Source organism: Cheilinus undulatus, linkage group 15 (assembly GCF_018320785.1).
Source record: "Cheilinus undulatus linkage group 15, ASM1832078v1, whole genome shotgun sequence".
NCBI lineage: Eukaryota > Metazoa > Chordata > Actinopteri > Labriformes > Labridae > Cheilinus > Cheilinus undulatus.
Genome location: NC_054879.1, coordinates 8836190 through 8854377, shown reverse-complemented (window position 1 = coordinate 8854377; position 18188 = coordinate 8836190). Strand labels below are relative to the sequence as shown.

General features: G+C 38.9%; 1 protein-coding gene across 1 annotated transcript in view; it reads right to left on the bottom strand.

The window, feature by feature from the left end:
* Window positions 1-18188, bottom strand: part of dnah7 (dynein, axonemal, heavy chain 7) — a 137410-nt gene that overhangs the window by 45363 nt on the left and 73859 nt on the right. The window contains exons 37-49 of the mRNA XM_041807667.1: window positions 16668-16823; window positions 16308-16476; window positions 15453-15579; window positions 13640-13859; window positions 12262-12888; window positions 11716-11961; window positions 11209-11438; window positions 6222-6552; window positions 5782-6128; window positions 4773-4953; window positions 4292-4477; window positions 1326-1489; window positions 274-428 (exon numbers count right to left, since the gene is read on the bottom strand). Coding sequence (XP_041663601.1) covers window positions 274-428; window positions 1326-1489; window positions 4292-4477; window positions 4773-4953; window positions 5782-6128; window positions 6222-6552; window positions 11209-11438; window positions 11716-11961; window positions 12262-12888; window positions 13640-13859; window positions 15453-15579; window positions 16308-16476; window positions 16668-16823 — 3139 coding nt within the window. The remainder of the gene's footprint in view (window positions 1-273; window positions 429-1325; window positions 1490-4291; window positions 4478-4772; window positions 4954-5781; window positions 6129-6221; window positions 6553-11208; window positions 11439-11715; window positions 11962-12261; window positions 12889-13639; window positions 13860-15452; window positions 15580-16307; window positions 16477-16667; window positions 16824-18188) is intronic.

Sequence of the window (18188 nt, the reverse complement as noted above, 5' to 3'; positions counted from 1 at the left end):
AAAAACATGTTTTGTATAAATCACAGCACTTCAGCAAACACTGGTGCAATAGCTTTGAATTAAGGTTCATAAGAACATCTCACTAAGAAATATTACTAATATGAATCTTCCTTCAGCACAGCAAAGAACAAAGGAGCAAAAAAAAAACATCCTTGCACAGCGTTTACCTGTGGTAAAGAGAGACCCCAGCAGGCAGAATCAAGAACTACAACAATGTAGGTGATGCTCTCACACATAACAGAGACATCAACAGTGAGAAATACGTAAGCTTACCTGGCGTGCCAAACTGGATGCAGTTCTCCAGAGTGCGCACAAAGTCAGCATCACTCAGTTTAATGATATTCAGGCCATTGGCCTTCTCCATGTTTTTCACCCACTTGTTGGCCTGGCCCTGGGGATCGATCATCAGAGGCCACCGCCTGGCATTGCTACAAAGGCACATACACAATCGCAGGCACAAGCATTAGTGGGTGATCAAAAAGAGCTTCTTTGTCAGAGTTAGCAATCCTGTAACTGTTAACCATGAGACATCACAACAGTGGGGGGGATGTTGTAGGAAAAGAAACAAGATATGGAGAGAAGCTTAGGAATGATCACTCTGAGCTCAGTAAGACGATTGACAGTGTTATAGCACATCAGGGGCTAAACAAGTATTGTGATTAAAAAGCAGTGTTGTTACTTCTTTAATTACACATAAACCTTTTTTTCCTAACCTTAAGGTTAAAACAGACAATGTTACTTTTAGGATAGCTTACTAGGGCTGTCTCATTAATTTGGAGAACTAGCTATAGCCTGTTATACTTTTGCACAATCTGCCAGAAACTGTGTTCTCTCAAATCAGTTGTACCAATTTTTATGCATTGCAAGCATGCAAGTAAAATTGCATAATGAATAAACAGACAATGGCAATTTCCACACAGATGCACATGCTCTAATTAAACAGAAGGTTTGACTACTTTACCTCTATTTCAGCAACAATTTGCAGGTTTAACATGCCTCTAAAATGGTCCTGAGATTCAGTTTTCAATATGGTCTCCAGTTTATATGCAATTTAGAGGTACTGTCTAAATCTTGTCTGGGCTTTTCATCTAAAACTGAATTGCACACCTTTACTGTGTAGTTAGATGATTTATTCAAACCCACACGGCTATCCTGAGGCTGCTCAATAATAAACATGGATTAGAGTGAGCTAAAGTGTGGCTTTAGACCCAATGATGGACCACTTAACTCCTAATAATACACCATTAAGTACTATGTGAAAAAGAGGATTTTTCTTTTGTTTTTTATCTTTTTTAAATTTGAGAGAATACCTACTTGATACTTACGAGATTATGATACCGTTGTCTATGGAGAAACTGTCTGATGGAAGGCCAGCAATAGTCCAAGCACGGATCTTTACTGGATCACCCAAAGAGTTCATCAGAGACATGTTGGGTGAGCAGGGGATCTCTCTGCTCTTACAAAGGTTCATCCATTCCTCGGTCTGATCCTGGGAAGGATTATGTAATCATATATTCATATTCACTCTACAATATGTGTTAAATTAAAACTAAAATCATGGTTTCCAAACTATCTCACTGGCAGAACTCAGACTGTTCAATTAGAGGCTGTAACATCAGAGGTACTACAAATCCACATCGGGGTACCTCAAGGTTTGGTTTTGGGACCATTCTTATTTACTATATATATATATATATATATATATATAAACTGTCTTGGACTATTCAAAATGCTTTTTTTATTTTTATGCTGATGATACTATTATTTACTACTGTGCACCTACACCTGCACAAGCTTTTTCAAATCTTCAGCATGCTTTTGATTTAGCTCAAAATCAGCTTTGTCTGCTGCAACTTGTTCTGAGGGCAGATAAAACTATTCTTTACATCCTCAAGAAAAGCAAAAAGAACACTGAGAAAATCGTTACTAAATACAATCAACAAAATTGGGTTGGTATCTTGTTTTAAATATTTAGGGTCTTAAATATTTAGGGTTCTTAACCGACAAAAAAATTGTCTTTCAAGGAGCAGATTCAGCATATTGATCATTAACTAAAGGTTTTGCTTGGTGTCTACTACAGAAACAAGTCTTGTTTCTCCTTTTATGTCAAAAGAGACTAGTTGAATCTACTTTTTAGAAATGGGAATGAAGAAATGGTTCCAGTTAAGAGCCAGTTCCAATTGGTTCAACCCATCAACATCATTTACATTTAATTTAACGATTCCCTTATCAATGCCTTACTTCCATGGGCCTTGAAGAGCACAATCTTACGGGAGGCACTAAGCGTAGTGAGCAAGAACAGAAAAGGTTGAGGAAGTAAACACGGTGGACAGTCACAAAAAAAGGCTAAAGCCAATGAAAGTGTGGCTTCATTTCTCAAAAAAATGACGTATGCAACATCAGTCGAACCTTGATTTTTTTTTTTATGCAAGGCATCTTTATGTACAACAACTGTTAATTTTGTACAAGAGTTCAACTTTTTTATATATGTCAAAAGATCTAGGGTCCAGGGCCTATTTATTTTAAAGTTTTATCTTTTAGAAAAAACATTAGCAGTAGTATTGTAGTCTAAATTAAGCTCAGGGATTGAGGAGCCAAAGAGCAGTTATTTTCAAATGAGAATATCCCAACAAAAAAGAGAATTTTTCTAAGGTTTAGCATGTTCTCCTCTCCAAAGCTTGATGTTTACACTTTTAGTTATCAAAACTGTTCATTATAGCCAGTAATAGAAGAGTGCTTGTCACTGACTCTCACTGAAAGTGGCATCAACATCTTGTTCAATGTTCTAAGAGACTAAAATTTCAGTTGTTAACAGTGAAAACCTATATAGTGTACATTTTCCTAAAATAAATTTCACAGGAAAGAATCGTATAGGGGAATTGATAAAGAACTGTACCGACAGGAAGAACTGATAATGGCATCGAAATCAATAAAATCTCATCTATTTCCAAAACGTTTCTACCTGTCCTTGTGCTGATGTTTTGTACATAATTGCTTCTGCTCAGAGTCTTCATATGTTTGACAGTGTGTATCAAGGAGCTCTGAGATTTATCTCAAACTGTGGATTTCCCACTCATTGTTCTTTATATTCTTAAGTCAGCTGGACTTCTTTGAGTAAAAGTCATCTTGGACACTAGTAAGTCTTCATTTATAAAGCCATTCTAGGTCTACCTTTCCTCTCTTAATCATGAAAGATGGATTGCACAACCTGCTTTCTTTTGAATTTTAGGTATCCCCCCCCCCCCCTTTTGATTGAAACAATCTGCAGACAGATTTTAAACTGTAAAATTTGGTGACTCTGAAGGTTTAAAATCTTCAGTAAAAACTCTTGAATCCAAACACTCTGAATGCCTTTGTTTTAATGGATACATTATTGCTCTTAACATCTATTGTCTACTGTATCAGTCTGAGTGTACTGGTTGTTGAAACTGCATGTTGCTGCCATTCTTGGTCTGGTCTCCCTTAAATAAGAGATCTCTGATCTCAATGGAACTAACCAGGTAAAATAAAGGTGAAAAAAAATGAATAAATCAATCAATGACTTATGGTAAAAAAGTACTTGTGAAAAATTTTGTTGAGAACAAAAAAATATATATATTGCTTTTACAAAAGGTATAACTAAGGCAAAGTTGGTGCCATTAAAAAAGGGGAACATTTACTACAAACTTACATAACAATTCAAAAGCGCTTTCACTCAGCTGCAGTCGCATGACAAAAACACCCACTTCCCTGTTATCCTATGTTTTCCAGCATTACATTGGCCTTCTGTGTGACACAATTTAAGAGATGACCTTTAAATGCTGGTATAGTCTTGGAGGCATTAGCCTCAGTCAAAGAAAAGAAGTGTGTTTATTGTCCACCACACTGCTTTCATGCAACCCAATTTCATGGCCTGAAACAGTGCTTGGATTGTGCTCCATACAGAAAAACAGTCTTTAAATAGATAAAAAGGTTAATTTTAAATAAGTAGGCTTAGTCTCAAAACAATAAAATAACATTATTTTCAAAGTTGATTCACATATTAAGCACCTTTTATGCAGAGTCAGAAGCACAAAGTGCTCTACAATCAAGTAAAGAAACATGAGAATCTATTAAGATAGAAAAAATGAAACAAATGCAAACTCAGCAGAGGCATCAAATGAATCCTAAAAAGGGTCTCACCAGAATGTTATAAGTAAAACAAATTCAACAAAGGTGACTTAGTCCAGGGGGAAGCAGATATGCCCTCGAGTGGGGACCAAGTCAGCTACAGTCGACTTCCAACTCTGCACTCACTACTTCCTAAGCTTACCTGTCTGTAGCTGGAGGTGAAGGCTCCCAGGTAAGCCACTATCCCAGCTGAGATAAGGATGTCTCCAGTCAAGTTATTGTACAGCTCTCCCAGGTTGAAAGCCATTTCGCTCCAGCGCGTCTTCTCTCCACCCAGGCCTCCAAGAAGCTGCTCCGCTCGCTCCAGCTTCTTACTGCACAGATCCACCTGGAGGACATCAGAGATCGAGGACAGAAAACTTTTATTTCTCTGGGGCTGTGTTTTAGAAGCACTGGTAGGCAGTCTGAGAACTTTTTAGCTCTGATTTAGGATGAGCTTTTGGCAAAAAGGGGCCTCAATGGTATATGAGTCTCGATGTTCAGTTGACAAAACATTTACTATTTTTTTCCATATCATAATTCTTAAAACAACCTACTTAGAAAAACGTTTTTTTCTTTGATTCTAAATAATGATTTTTTTTACTTATCTACAGTCTTATCTAAGAAGTACAAAAAGCACAAACCTGATTCTCTAGCTCAGCTTTCTTGTTCTTGTTAGCATCCAAAGTCTCCTGAAGCTTTGCAAGTTTATCTTGTACTTCTTTGAGGGCAGACTGCTTTTTCCGCAGGCCCTCCATGGCCACATTCAGCTCCCCCTCAGCCTGAGCAAGCTTCTCCTTCTTGGGAGCCACAACCTTGGCCACTCTAAAGAACACATGGAGCACATTGAACAGTGTTTGAAGTAAACATTTACACTTAAGATCCTCTACAGTTGTACAGCTCCTTTAGCCAGTTTTATGTACAGGGTAAGTAGATTTTAGCCAGAAAAGAATTGACTGTGCTGATTATGGTGACAACATGCATGAAAACACTGTAACTGATAGAATATGCCCTAAACCTTTACTCATCTTAACACTTTATACTATCATCAGCATGTCCCAGACTTAAAATGAGCAAAGACAAAGACAAGCATATACTTTATAAGTTTCGGTTAAATCTCTTATTTTCACATCATGGTTGCACATAATTCAAAAAATTAAGTACTCTAACTCCATGAAGATTGCCATGTGATAACAGAATGACATATAATACTGTAGACTAACATTTATGCTTGATAGTGTTATAAGTATGGCAGTTGTTAACCATGCAATAGCAGCATTATAATATTGTGCTGAAACAATGAAAAAGAGTGCTTTCAATAAAGAATGACTAAAAAAATTTGGACTTAATACACATTTGATAAATTCTGACTCTTGCTTTTATAAATGGAGATAACATTTAAGTGTGTCAGTGCAAAAATGATGAGACTATTTCCCCTTTAAATGATCTGCATCTTGATTTGTCTCTTCATATTAATAGCTTGGGACTTGGCATATGCATGGTATGCTTGTATCAGAGAAATGAGTATTCCTTTGAAGTTGGCAGGAACCGAGCTTCATGTTACTTACTCTGATAGATGAAAGCTCTTTCAAGCTTTGTAGATATGCATCAGTTTTATGACAGATAACACAGAGGGAAAAGAATATTACTTACTTGTCATACTTGTCCATGGCACAGACCCACTTACACATGCCTTCGGCTGCAGTGGATGCAGTTCGAATCTTCTCTGGTACAAAGTCTGGGTTGGTGATGTATTTGCTGCGTATGATGGCCATGAGATTTGGTGGGATGTTGTCTTTGTCATACTCATGAAGGCTCTGGAGGAACTTCATGTCTCCTAGGAGCTTCTTAGCTGGGCCCCAGAAATCCTCCACTTTCTTACCAGTGCCTGCGGGGTCAGGAATACGATCTGGCTTGATGCCTTTGAGAATGCAGATTGCTTCCATCACCAGCTTGACAGCTGTCGGTGGACTTTTCATGGACTTCACCACTGTGATATCCTGCACATTAAATGACCAAGTCAATAGGTTTGACCCAGATTTATTGTTAAAGCAAAATATTCTGTAAGGAAGTAAAACTATTGCCTCTGTTACCTGATTGGTTAGAGTATTCAACGCAGCTAAGGCTGACTCTAGAATCGGCAAAGCTTCAGCCAGGTCAGCATCACACTCATCCTTGATGGCTTTCGCTGCCATTGCTTGTTTGTTGGCCACAGCCTCATCCTCTTTCACCACCTTCTCTGTCTTTGCCACCTCCACAGATTCATGCTTGATAACCACCATCATCTCATCCACTTCCTTGCTGGCTACAAGCAGCTGTGGCTGTAGAGCCTCCAGCTCAACTTGCATAGTGGCCACCTGGTCCGCTGCTGACTGTAGCTTCTCCAAACCAACCTCATAGCGACATTTCAGCTTCATCACCTCACTGCCCAACAAAAAAAATTGATAAAAACATTGGAATTTAAAAATGGGGACGATTTAAATTATTGTTCTAATCTTTAGCCCAGTTCAGACCAGTGTCCTGCAGCGCAACCAAAATGTTTTAGAACGTCACTATGAGAATGTAACCTGAGATTTAGTTCAGCATATCGTTAACAGCTAGTGTTTGGATGTTTCAACAAATAAATGTGAAAATGGAAATGGAAGTCTTGTTTTAAAAGGCTACAAACACCAACAAATACTTATTACGTATACAAACACTAAAAAATACTTGTTCAAGGTAGAATATTTCATTAGATAATACTGTGATTTGAGTTTCAGGAATTATTACATCTTTTTTGTTTTCTTAACTTTTCACATGGAAACTTCTCCACTTTTCCATCATCTGCACACGTTAACAGGATGAGCAGCACTTAATGTGCTAAAACATGAGAAATTCATGGCTGTAGCAGCTAAATATGTCCTTGGAAGATCAAGTATTCTAAGCAGATATCTTTTTTATGACAAGAGCTAGCAAGGGTTAGGGTTAGCTAGCAAATAATTTTTGTGTTTATACAGCTGAGGACAAAATTATTAGCACCCTATAAATGTTTAACTTTTTAAAAAAGTATTTTTGTGTAAGTGCTGTTAAACAAAGCAAGGATTTTTTAACACAGCATTTCCAAGCATCCTAGTTTTATTTTGGATGCCAATATTGTTTTTACTTTGCCCACAGGAACAAAATTATTTTGCAAAAACCAAAAACCACCTGGGTCAAAATAATCTGCCCCCCTGATGCTAATAGTCACTTGGGCCTCCTTTTTGCTAGATAACAGCCTGTACATTCTTTTGGCATGGACCTTAACACCATTTTCAAAGGGATTCCTGTCAGGGTTTTGTGCAGGCCAGTCAATAATGTTTACTTTGGTCTTCTAGAGGCAGCTCTTCACTAGGGTGGCTATGTCATTCACTAGTGTCCTGGCAGTTGTTCTCGGGTCTTTAGACATATCTCTCACTTGTTTTCTCTCCAGAGTTTTTGAAATTACTCTCTTCCTACCTCTGCCAGGCTTGTTCTGGACAGTGTGGCTTTCTTTTGATTCTTTGATGATACTTCTCACTCCAGTTCTTAACACTTGAAAATGCTGTGATAACCTTGTAGATCTTTCTCCCATTTTGTGAGCATCAACAATTCTTTGTACTCCAGTCTATGACTGGTGACACACCAGCAATTATAAAAACGTGGGAGACCACAGACATTAGGACAAATTCAAATGTTTTTTCATCTTATAATCTTCTGAAGGAACATATTCGTCAACTAAGCCAGACTATGAGACCACTGAGACCACACACCTGCAAACCTGCCAGCAACCTTGCGTGATCACGTGGTTTCAGAAGAATTACAAATGTGTATGTCTATCGACACCATAGACTGTAGAAAGAATTGGACAGACCCCGTGTGACATCAGTCGTCTGCTTACAATAGGCAGACTCAAACGGTTCTTGAAGCCAATCCGTGGAGGCTTCCATATTGAAATCATGGTCTTAACCAAACTTTGGATCAACCTAATGGCCTGCCCACTAAGCGCAACTTCCTGTCAGCCTGCTAGCTAGCATTCCAGTTGACAGAAACAGAGCCTCTGCCTGCTGAGCTATCTTTCAATCAAATGATACGCGCCAATCAGCTTTCATCCTAAATATATCCAAATGATTGTGGTACAAAAAAATTCACCCCCCGTACAGTGGGAGCACAATAACACACTAGCTAATGAGACACATTTGGTGTTTTGAACCAGGCTGTAAACCAGTTTATTTCGTATGTCAAAACCGGCTGTTTAACATGTGTGCAAACATGAAGCTTATTCAGACAAATAGCTCTTTGTGATGAACCTTCACAGAGTATTGCCCCCACGTGGTCAAGGAAGGCAAAGGCCTCAAATCAGGCATACTTTTGTTTTTGCCATGACGCATTTACACTGTGTGTAAATTGGAAGATAACCCTCAGTTTTTACTTGATTTTAGAAGCTTTGAGCAAACTCAACAGCAATAAAACAGAGCTCATGGTGGTGGCTCCCAAAGCACTGCTGCAGAAGGTTGGAGATCTCATGCTCAGTGCTGGACAGGACCTCCATCTGTCTGCCCTCCAAGGTCCAAAACCTGAGTGTCATCCTGGACTCCACTCTCTCCTTCCAGTCCCGCAAAAAAATCTGTGACCAAATCCTCTTTCTATCACCTCAGGAACATCTTCAGACTCCGACCATCACTTCCAGACCCCGTGACAGAAACTCCTATTCACATATTCATAACCTCCCGCTTGGCCTACTGCAACAGAGTCCTGCCTGGGGTACCCCAGCAAAACCCTGCACAGGCTTGTTTGTCCAAAACTCTGCTGCTAGAGTTCTCACCCGCACTAGACCCTGGCAGCACATCACTCCGACCCCCATCCACCTTCACTGGCTCCCTATCAGGTCCCGCATCAACAACAAAATCCTCCTCCACACATACAAATCTCTCCATGCCCTGGCTCCTCAATACCTCTCTGACCTCCTCCATCCTTATACACCATCTCAGAACCTTAGGTCTTCAGACATTGGCCTGCTTTCCATACCAAAACCCAAACTCCAAACCTATGGAGACAGAGCCATCAGCGCTGCAGCACCCTGGGGCTGGAACACTCTGCCTACAGACATCCGCAGCACTCCTTGAAAGGTGCTATATAAATTCCAAATATTATTATTATTAACAATAACAATAATAATAATAATAATAATAATAATAATAATCATTATTATTATTATGTTTCTGTGTTTAGAGAAAAACAATATAAGCATCAAAATAAAACCGTGGGAACCTATGTTGTTTTGATGTTTTAATGTTTGTTTCTGTTGTGGCCTATGTTGTTGGGGGTCTTTAAACTACTGCACAGTGTCTTTGAGCACTTTATAAATAACATATATTATTATCATTATCAAAAGTAATTTAAAAGTCTCTTGCTCTGTTTAATAGCACCCAAGATATACTTTAAAGGCGCAGTGTGTAATATTTAGCCTATTAGCATTTAGCAAAACGAGCTTGGTTAAAATGAAACATAACATTTATAAGTAGATTGATCTAAATTAGTGTTGACATCTGATAACACATTTTTTAAATTTATGTTTTAAATTAACTCAGAATAAGCCTTTTATTCATACATAGGGAGGGTCCCCTCCAAGGACGCTGCCATCTTGGATTTTTGCATTTTGCCTGTTTCTATGGCACCATAGAAGGAACCAAATAACAGTTAAGCATGTATTGATTTTTAAACTTCACTGGTTCCCACAGTTATCACCAGAGAAATGATCATCACACTCCAGAATTGACTGTTAGATGTTGACAGTCCCAATTTTACACACTGTACCTTTAAAAAGAATAAAAGTTTCATTGGGAGCTAATAATTTATTTATAAATTTAAATCTGTGTGTGGCATAAAATTGCACTGCCTTGCACTGCCATTCTACAATGGTAATAACAAGGGGGGGTTAGTGATGAATCACCCTCATACAGTTAAACGTAACACAGAATAGAAGTGAATGTGTAGTACTGTCTCTCTTGTAAAGACAAATTTAGCGTGCATTAACTCAAGAAAATAAATCAATTCAAAATAAGAGACAATTAAGAGAGGTATTACTATTGAACAGAAATATTGGTTTCTTCAGTTGCAGTGTTGTGAACCAACAGGCTTTCTGAATGTTGCAGATTGGTCTGTTGCAGGCAATTGTGAAATTAAATTCATTTTATCACTAATCCTTTGTCCGAAATGGGCTTATAATCCTCCATAATGTTATGAAAACACCGTAAACCTCTGCAGATGATCCAGAATGCAGCAGCATGTCTGGTCTTCAACCAAACCAACCGGCTCCCAGATGCAGCTCGCATTCAATTTAAAACTCTAATCATTGCTTACAAAGCAGAAACCCAAACTGCTCCTGTTTACCTGGAGTCACTCATCCAGGTCTACACTCCTTCTCGTCCACTACGCTCAGCCAATGAAAAGCGCCTGATACCTCCAGCGCATCAGGCTCCGAAGTTACTAGCTCGACTCTTCTCTTCTGTTGTCCCTAAATGGTGGAATGAATTACCAAACTCCATTCGATCCGCAGAGTCCCTCTCTACTTTCAAGAGAAAGCTAAAGACCCAGCTCTTTAGAGAACACTATGCATCTAGCTAGAATATTCTCCACTGTTGTCCCCAGTGGTAGAATGAGTCTTCCAACTACAGTTGGCTGGCACTGTCCTGCTCTACTTCTGAGATTTTTATGCCCAGCTCTTTGTGAGTGAGTGTGAACACTTGGTACTTTGATTATTAGTTGTTGTGAAGACAATTTAATGGATGGTGATGATGAGAGATCTCACGTTTTGGTTGTCGATGTTGATGTATTAAAAAAAAAAAAAAAAAAACTTGTATACATTATATGCTTTGCCTTTATCACTGCTTGGAAGCACCTGCATCCAATTGGACTTGAAGCACTTCGTGGCACTTACTGATGTTGTTTCTTCTTGTCTAGATCTTTGCTTGTGTTGTTCTTGCTCTCGAATGTACATCGCTTTGGATAAAAGCGTCTGCTAAATGACATCGTAACATTTTAAATTCCAATGTTTCCACACTGTTAATCTATAAATCAACTTACGTCCTTTTTGCTTTCAGCAAGGCTTTGAAGGTTGAAATTAGTTCGAGGTATGAAGTTGGGGTGACATAGTTGTGACGCTGTAACTCGGTCAAAAAGCGATGTGATAGCTCAATGGTTGAGGTGTGGAAGCTCTTGCACATGTTGATGCAGCCTTCTCTGGACTCATCGGTCATCTCAATATCCTCCAAGAAGCGACAGGCCACCGCTTGAAGGGCATCCTCAGGCCAGGACTGACAAGACAGGTAATATGCTTACATAGTATATTTAGTTTTAGTTTTACAGTTTTCTCACATTTATATCAGTTACAACAAAAAAAAAAACACAATAAAACTATAGGCAGAGGTCTAAAAAATTTAAAGTGGGTTAAGCAAGGGTTCCAAATCAAGAGTTGTGTTTGACAGCACTCATTTGATATACTTACTACAGGATATATTTTAATTGGAAGCCTAAAGCATCTGTAGGTGTAATCAATAGCATTAACCCATGCAATTAATTATACTTACACACCTGAAACCAGTTAATGGTGCAGCAGTTAATGAGAGCGGGGAAACGTCTCAAACGATTCCTAAAGGCATCTCCAATGGGGCTCATGGCCAACACCACATGCAGCTGTGTGCGACAGCGCTCTACAAACATGTTGAAAAGGGACAGGGGGCTGCCATCTGTTTGTTTGTCACAATCACGCTGCCGGTCCAACACACGCATTCGCTCACAGATCTCTTGTTTCTCATCAACAGCAAACAGGTTAGGTACCTGGAAGTAAGAGAAACATATCAAACCAGTCCATGCTTGGCTGTTGATGCTTTTTCTAGAACATGTTGCACCTTTTCTCCCTGCATAACCTCTATTTGTCTTATAATTAAAGGTGATATTACATCTCACGTTAAAACTTACCATTTATTTATGACAGACATGAATAACCCTTTTTTTCTCTGAAGTCACAATACCCCTCCCTCCTAACATCATCCACTGACAAGTCTTCCTAGATAAGAAGTGTTATCTACTCCATGACTCCTTCATCAGTTCACCTATATCCCCTCCAATCCACTTTACCTCCCCAGTGTTCAGCAGGTTCCCTATGTCCTCCAGGAAGGACTCCATTTTGATTTGAGTGTCAGTGAAGAGGAAAACACCATGAGCTTCCCCCTGTGTAGACTTCCTCATGATCATCTTCAGGTCATCATGCCACTCAGTGGTTCCGTAGGTTTTGGAGATTTCCACCTGGAAAAGTTCTGCCTCTGCCATGTAGGCAGCCAAGCGAGTGAGGGACTGGCGCCCACTTCCACCTACACCCACCAGCAGGGCATGGCCACTTGGCTGTTTCAGGATGCGGGAAATGCGGCAAACATGCTCAATAGCAAAACGAAAGAGCACCAGATTCATGGGTGCTTTGCTAATGTTGTTGTACTCCTCTAGGTGTGACTCCACCACTTGTCCTAGCTGGTCCAGGTTGTTGACCTCCCGGTAGTTACGGTCCTCACCCTTTGGATCATGAAAATCACAGAACATGAGGCTGCGCAGGTCATCTTCAGTCACTTTTCCATCACTGTCCTTGTCCAGATGCTTAAATAATTGATGGAAGTCTTCTTCCATGTGAGTCTGAAACACAACCTGTAAATGGCTTACAAGCCAGGACCGATCTGTGTCATGAACCAGTCGATCGTAGTAAACCCTGAGGACCTGGGGAGTGTGAGAGATAAAGAGAGAGATAAAGACTGATGAAAACACAGGAAGTCCCAAAAAACAATGTACCCCAGGCACCAGCAGGCTGCAGCCTTATTGCAGATATACACTGCCTGGCCAAAAAAAAGTCACCACCTGGATTTAACTAAGCAAATAGGTACGAGCCTCCTATTGGATAATTACTGCATGGGCGATTATCTTTCAGCTGGCAACAAGTTATTTAAACCCAGCTGATGCAATGAGTAACTTCTCATTTCTTAAACAATGGATCTTTTCTCCCCTAATAGCATGGGCATATTCCAAGATGACAATGCCAGGATTCATCGGGCTCAAATTGTGAAAGAGTGGTCCAGGGAGCATGAGACATCATTTTCACACATGGATTGGCCACCACAGAGTCCAGACCTTAACCCCATTGAGAATCTTCGGGATGTGCTGGAGAAGGCTTTGCGTAGTGGTCAGACTCTCCGGTCATCAATATTAAAATTAATGCAACACTGGATGAAAATAAATCTTGAGACATTGCAGAAGCTTATCAAAACAATGCCACAGCGAATGCATGCTGTAATCAAAGCTAAAGGCGGTCCAACGAAATATTAGAGTGTGTGACCTTTTTTTGGTGGCGACTTTTTTTTTGGCCAGGCAGTGTACTTACTAATTCTCATTAAAGTCTTATTTCAGTTGTATTTTCTAGGTTCTTTGGGGTCACTGATGTTTTTTCCCCACTTTAAGTTGTGTGCAACATTACCTCATGCACCCACAATCGTTTGATGACAGATGGTTCATCTGCAGTCTCTGGTCGTGAAAGGCAGATGCCCTGGATGACCCTGGAGACATCACGTAGATTGAACAAGTAATGGGACTTTGTGGGGGTTGGTAGCAGGTTCTTGGTGGCCTCTTGGTACACTGACATGGTACTATTGACAATCTGAGAGGTCAGAGCTCTAAATGACTTGGGAAAAGAGTACCTGTGGGTAAATTGGTTGAATCATTGTTACATTCTCATTCATTCAGCTTAGTTTAGAATTTAGATATTTTTCATGTTAAAAACAATACATAATTACACATATTTGGTCAGAGATTTTGTTTTTTAATCAGAAAGATTAAAAAGTATTCTAAAAAAGTCAGAAACTGACAAAGTGTGAAATTGCTGTCTTGTTAGAATGCAAATTCCATTCCTGTTTGCACAAGCGGTAGATCTGAAACCTATCCAACAGATTTGATTGCCTTAGGACTTTTGCTCTCTGAGGTAAACACTGTAGCAGTGTAATAAGAGAGGAGCAAAAGAACATCCTTAATCCTCTTAGAAATAAACCAGATGCATAACGTCTTTTAAATAAATTCACACTCCTTAGCATGTGTACAGCACTGCGTGTTTAGACACCTAGTTATTAATATTAGTAATATAACAAATGTAATAATTTATAAGTGTTAATTATAAGTGATAATTTGTAGTAATTTACAATGATTGAAAATCTAGAATATAGGCATTCCCACCTTTTTACTGAATAATAAAAGGTTTTATAATTATATTTTGTGGGGTGTTTTTGCCTTTATTTGAAGTGGATAGGGATGTGGATAATGTGGGAAATCAGGGAGAGGGAGCAGGAAATGACATTCAGGAAAGAGCCACAGGTCAGACTGGAACTGTTCAAAAGACCAGAGTCCATGCATTAAGGGATGACCTAAATACCAGACCATTTGCAACGTACAGTACAGTAGTTAAGAGAATAGTGATAGTTGCAAACTCACAGAAAGTCTGATTGCTTCTCTTAAATTGAGGAGTCTTTTTAATCAAACCAGCTCTCTACAGGCACATCTCAATAAATTAAAATATCATCAAAAAGTTGATTTATTTCAGTAATTCAATTCAAGAAATGAAATTCTTCAGTTAAACTGTGGAAAAAAAATCCCTTTTTTGTAAAGCGGAGTGATCACACACAATATATGTAGAAACTGTGATAACTGCAGCAGACAGGTCCATTTAGAGTTGTAAAGCAACAACTTTCCTCCGTCCCCATTTATTTTTAACAGTTTCCCCTATTTCTTGCCCAAAATGGAACATTTGGGGTCATGTGATTTCAAACAAGGTATTAGGTATTTTACAAGGTATGATTGTGGCCACTGCTCTTGAGTTAATGATGGCACCTGTCTCATCAGTTTATAGTGTTATATTTATAGCACTGGTATAAATGAGTTAATTTTGTTAAAAAAATTAAATTAAATTAAATTTAAAAAACAGTTTTAAAAGCGCATCTTACAGACTCAATCTTAGGGTAATGATTTAAAGATATTTAAAAGATGATACCTACGGAAAAAAAAAACACTTTCTGTGTGCCAGAGAAACTTAGTGCATGTAATGCAGAGGTTTGTTTAAAATTAACATACAGTTAACCTTGAAAAGCAAATTGTATCATATTTTATACACACTTTTCTAAGACTATCTAATCAACATGATCAATAAATTACCTATCACTTATAATTTGAGGTATCAGGCTTGACAGGGTTAATCTGTGTTAATTTCGGAAGCCTATGAAAATTTCACTTTATTGTGTAGTTACCTTATAGATAGATGCCAGTCTATTATCCTGGAGAAGATTGTGTGCATAGTCTTCTCATCAAACTCATTGATGGTAATCATGTTGAAGTGGCGCAGGTACCGAGGAGTGACAGGGTTCCGCCCCCCACCTGAGAAAGAAGCAGGAAAAAAGAACAACATCAATAATCTTGACTTATATCAGATCTTTTATAGGTCCTCTAGCTCATTTTGTCTTTACTAAGTACACTGTTTTAATGGCACTCAGTTACTATTTCAGAATATTTGTCATTTCTTTTCTCAATTTTGACCTTTTCTTTTTTGTTTTTCTTTTGCTACATGGTTTCAAAATGGAGTTACATTGTGTTTTCAGTGAGAAAATGTAGTAGGATTCAAAATAACTGGAACAGGTAAAAATGTGCTTCTCATTTGTTTTCCCTGGAGTGGGTTCAGTGGTTGCCATGGCCTAACGGGGCAGCGGCTTAGAAAAGCAAAATAACTGTGAGCACAGGCATCATGAGCAAACACTATAGCTGTGCTGGCACTTGATTGCGGCACCAACCCTATTTCTCTCACAGCCATCCCTTCTTGCTGCCTCAGTGGATGGAGACGCTTTCATGTTTACACAAGCGCTGTTAGTGCAGGTGGATGTGGTAAACATCTGTTATCTGTAAGCACTTAAAGGCAATAACAAGCTCCACAAAACAGCAGCAGCAAGGGATTTGTGACACTAACTCAACAACACTTCAGCTGCAGTTAAGAGACAGAGGGACAAAAAGTATTCACTTTATCTAACAGCTGACCATTTGTCAACCAAATACAGGGCTTTAACAGAGTATCACTGCTCTTACAATATACTCTGGTTAACTCTGCTGCTTACCAGGTGGTCCCATGGCACATATGATCTGGATATCCACCAGTTTGATCATGGAGCAGTCTTTCATGTCATACCAGTTCCAGTGGTCCAACCACTGGCGTAGCAGCTCTACAGGCGGCTGGGCACCATAAACCTCTCTGGCTGGCATGTTCACATCATCCACAAACACCACCTAAGAAGATGTAAATTAATGCACTTGCCTTAAAAGGGCTACAGTAACGAGTTATTTGAAACACTTATCCACCCCAGTGTTTGTTAGGATGTGCACTTCATTTTACAAGCCAAGCCTTTTGTGAATGAATTTAGTGAGGAGAGTAAAATTTAAAAAAACAAACATCCAACACAATCATAAAGGGGTTGTACCATTTTCTTTCCCACAGGAGGACCAAACACTCCCTTGCGCCGCTTATCCAGCTTGGACATTATTATGTTTTGAGTTTGGGCAGCTGTAGTCTGGGCAGAAAAGTTGATGAATAATGGGCTGTACACATCCTTCTGCAGCTGATTCAACAGGAAGTCCTGGGCAAGACATAAAACAAAGATGAATAGATGTTATCCTCAGTTCTGCTGGTTCTTACAATTCAAATCAAACTTTATTTGTATAGCACATGTCATACACACATTGTGACTTCAAAGTCACAAATAAAGTGATTGCAACCATCATTGTAATAAATTCTAACCATAACCTGATGCATACAGTAAAGTTTCTAACCTGCTTTTAAAGTATTTAATGTTTGAGCCCCTCCAAGGTCTTCATGCAGGGCGCTCCATTTACTCAGGGCATAAAGGCCACTGCCTGTAGACCTGAGAGTTCTAGCTGGTGTATAGCTTATCAGCATGTATTTAATGTACTGAAGGGAAAAGCCATCCAGTGCTTTGTATACAAGTAACAGAATCTTAGAATCAATCCTAGTTTGAGCTGGGATCCAGTGGAAAGATTAAAGTCCTAGTGTGATGTGCACAAACTTTTTCATTCTGGTGTAAATTCTTGCAGCAGCATTTTGAATTAGCTGTAAACCACTACAGTAATCCAGGTGAAGTTTTTGCTGATTTTGTGATTTGACTGATGTGGCTTTTGAAATTCAAATCGCTGTCTAGTATTACTCTGAGATTCTGAGCTTCAGCCATGCAGAGACTGAGCAGAGGTGAGTAGTGGTTTTGTGTCTTCGAGTTTAAAAACCAGAGATGAGTATTTCTTTTATTGTTTGTTTTATTTTTGGCTTTTGTGCCTTCATATGACAGAGGAGGACAGTGGATAGAGTCAGAAACAGGGACTAGAGCAGGGGTTGGCAACTAAGTTTGGCCTTGGGCCAGGTTTTTTTCTGACCAACTCAATGGCAGGCCAAAATTACGTCTTCATCAGGCAAAGCCTGTCTTTCCTACTAAAAAATACTTTTTTTCTCATCTATACTATCATAATTGTACAAAAACGCAATTTAATAAAGTTATTTATTTAAAATCAATGAATTTGCTACAGGCTGTTATTATGTATTTATTTGCTCTTTGAGCCAAGCTTGTTATTTGTTTTAATTCAATGAAAGAGATTTTGCACTTTGTCTGTTACAGTGGCAACAGAGAGCAATTTTTCTTTTTTTCTCCTTTTTCTCAGAGCACACATGTGACAATTAATTTCCTACCTCAAGCCAGTGTGTGTCTGAAGTCAAGCAGATGCTGCTTTATTTTATTTACTCACATTTTGTCATGACTTTTGAATTACTGTTCTGAAATCTGTGTGGAATTGTCGTTTTTGTGATAGCAAATATATATATATATGTATGTATATATATAATATATATATATATTTTTTTTTATCAGTTTTTTAATCAATGTCATCTGGCGGGCCAGGTATTATTGGTGGTGGGCCAATTTTGACCTGTGGGCCAC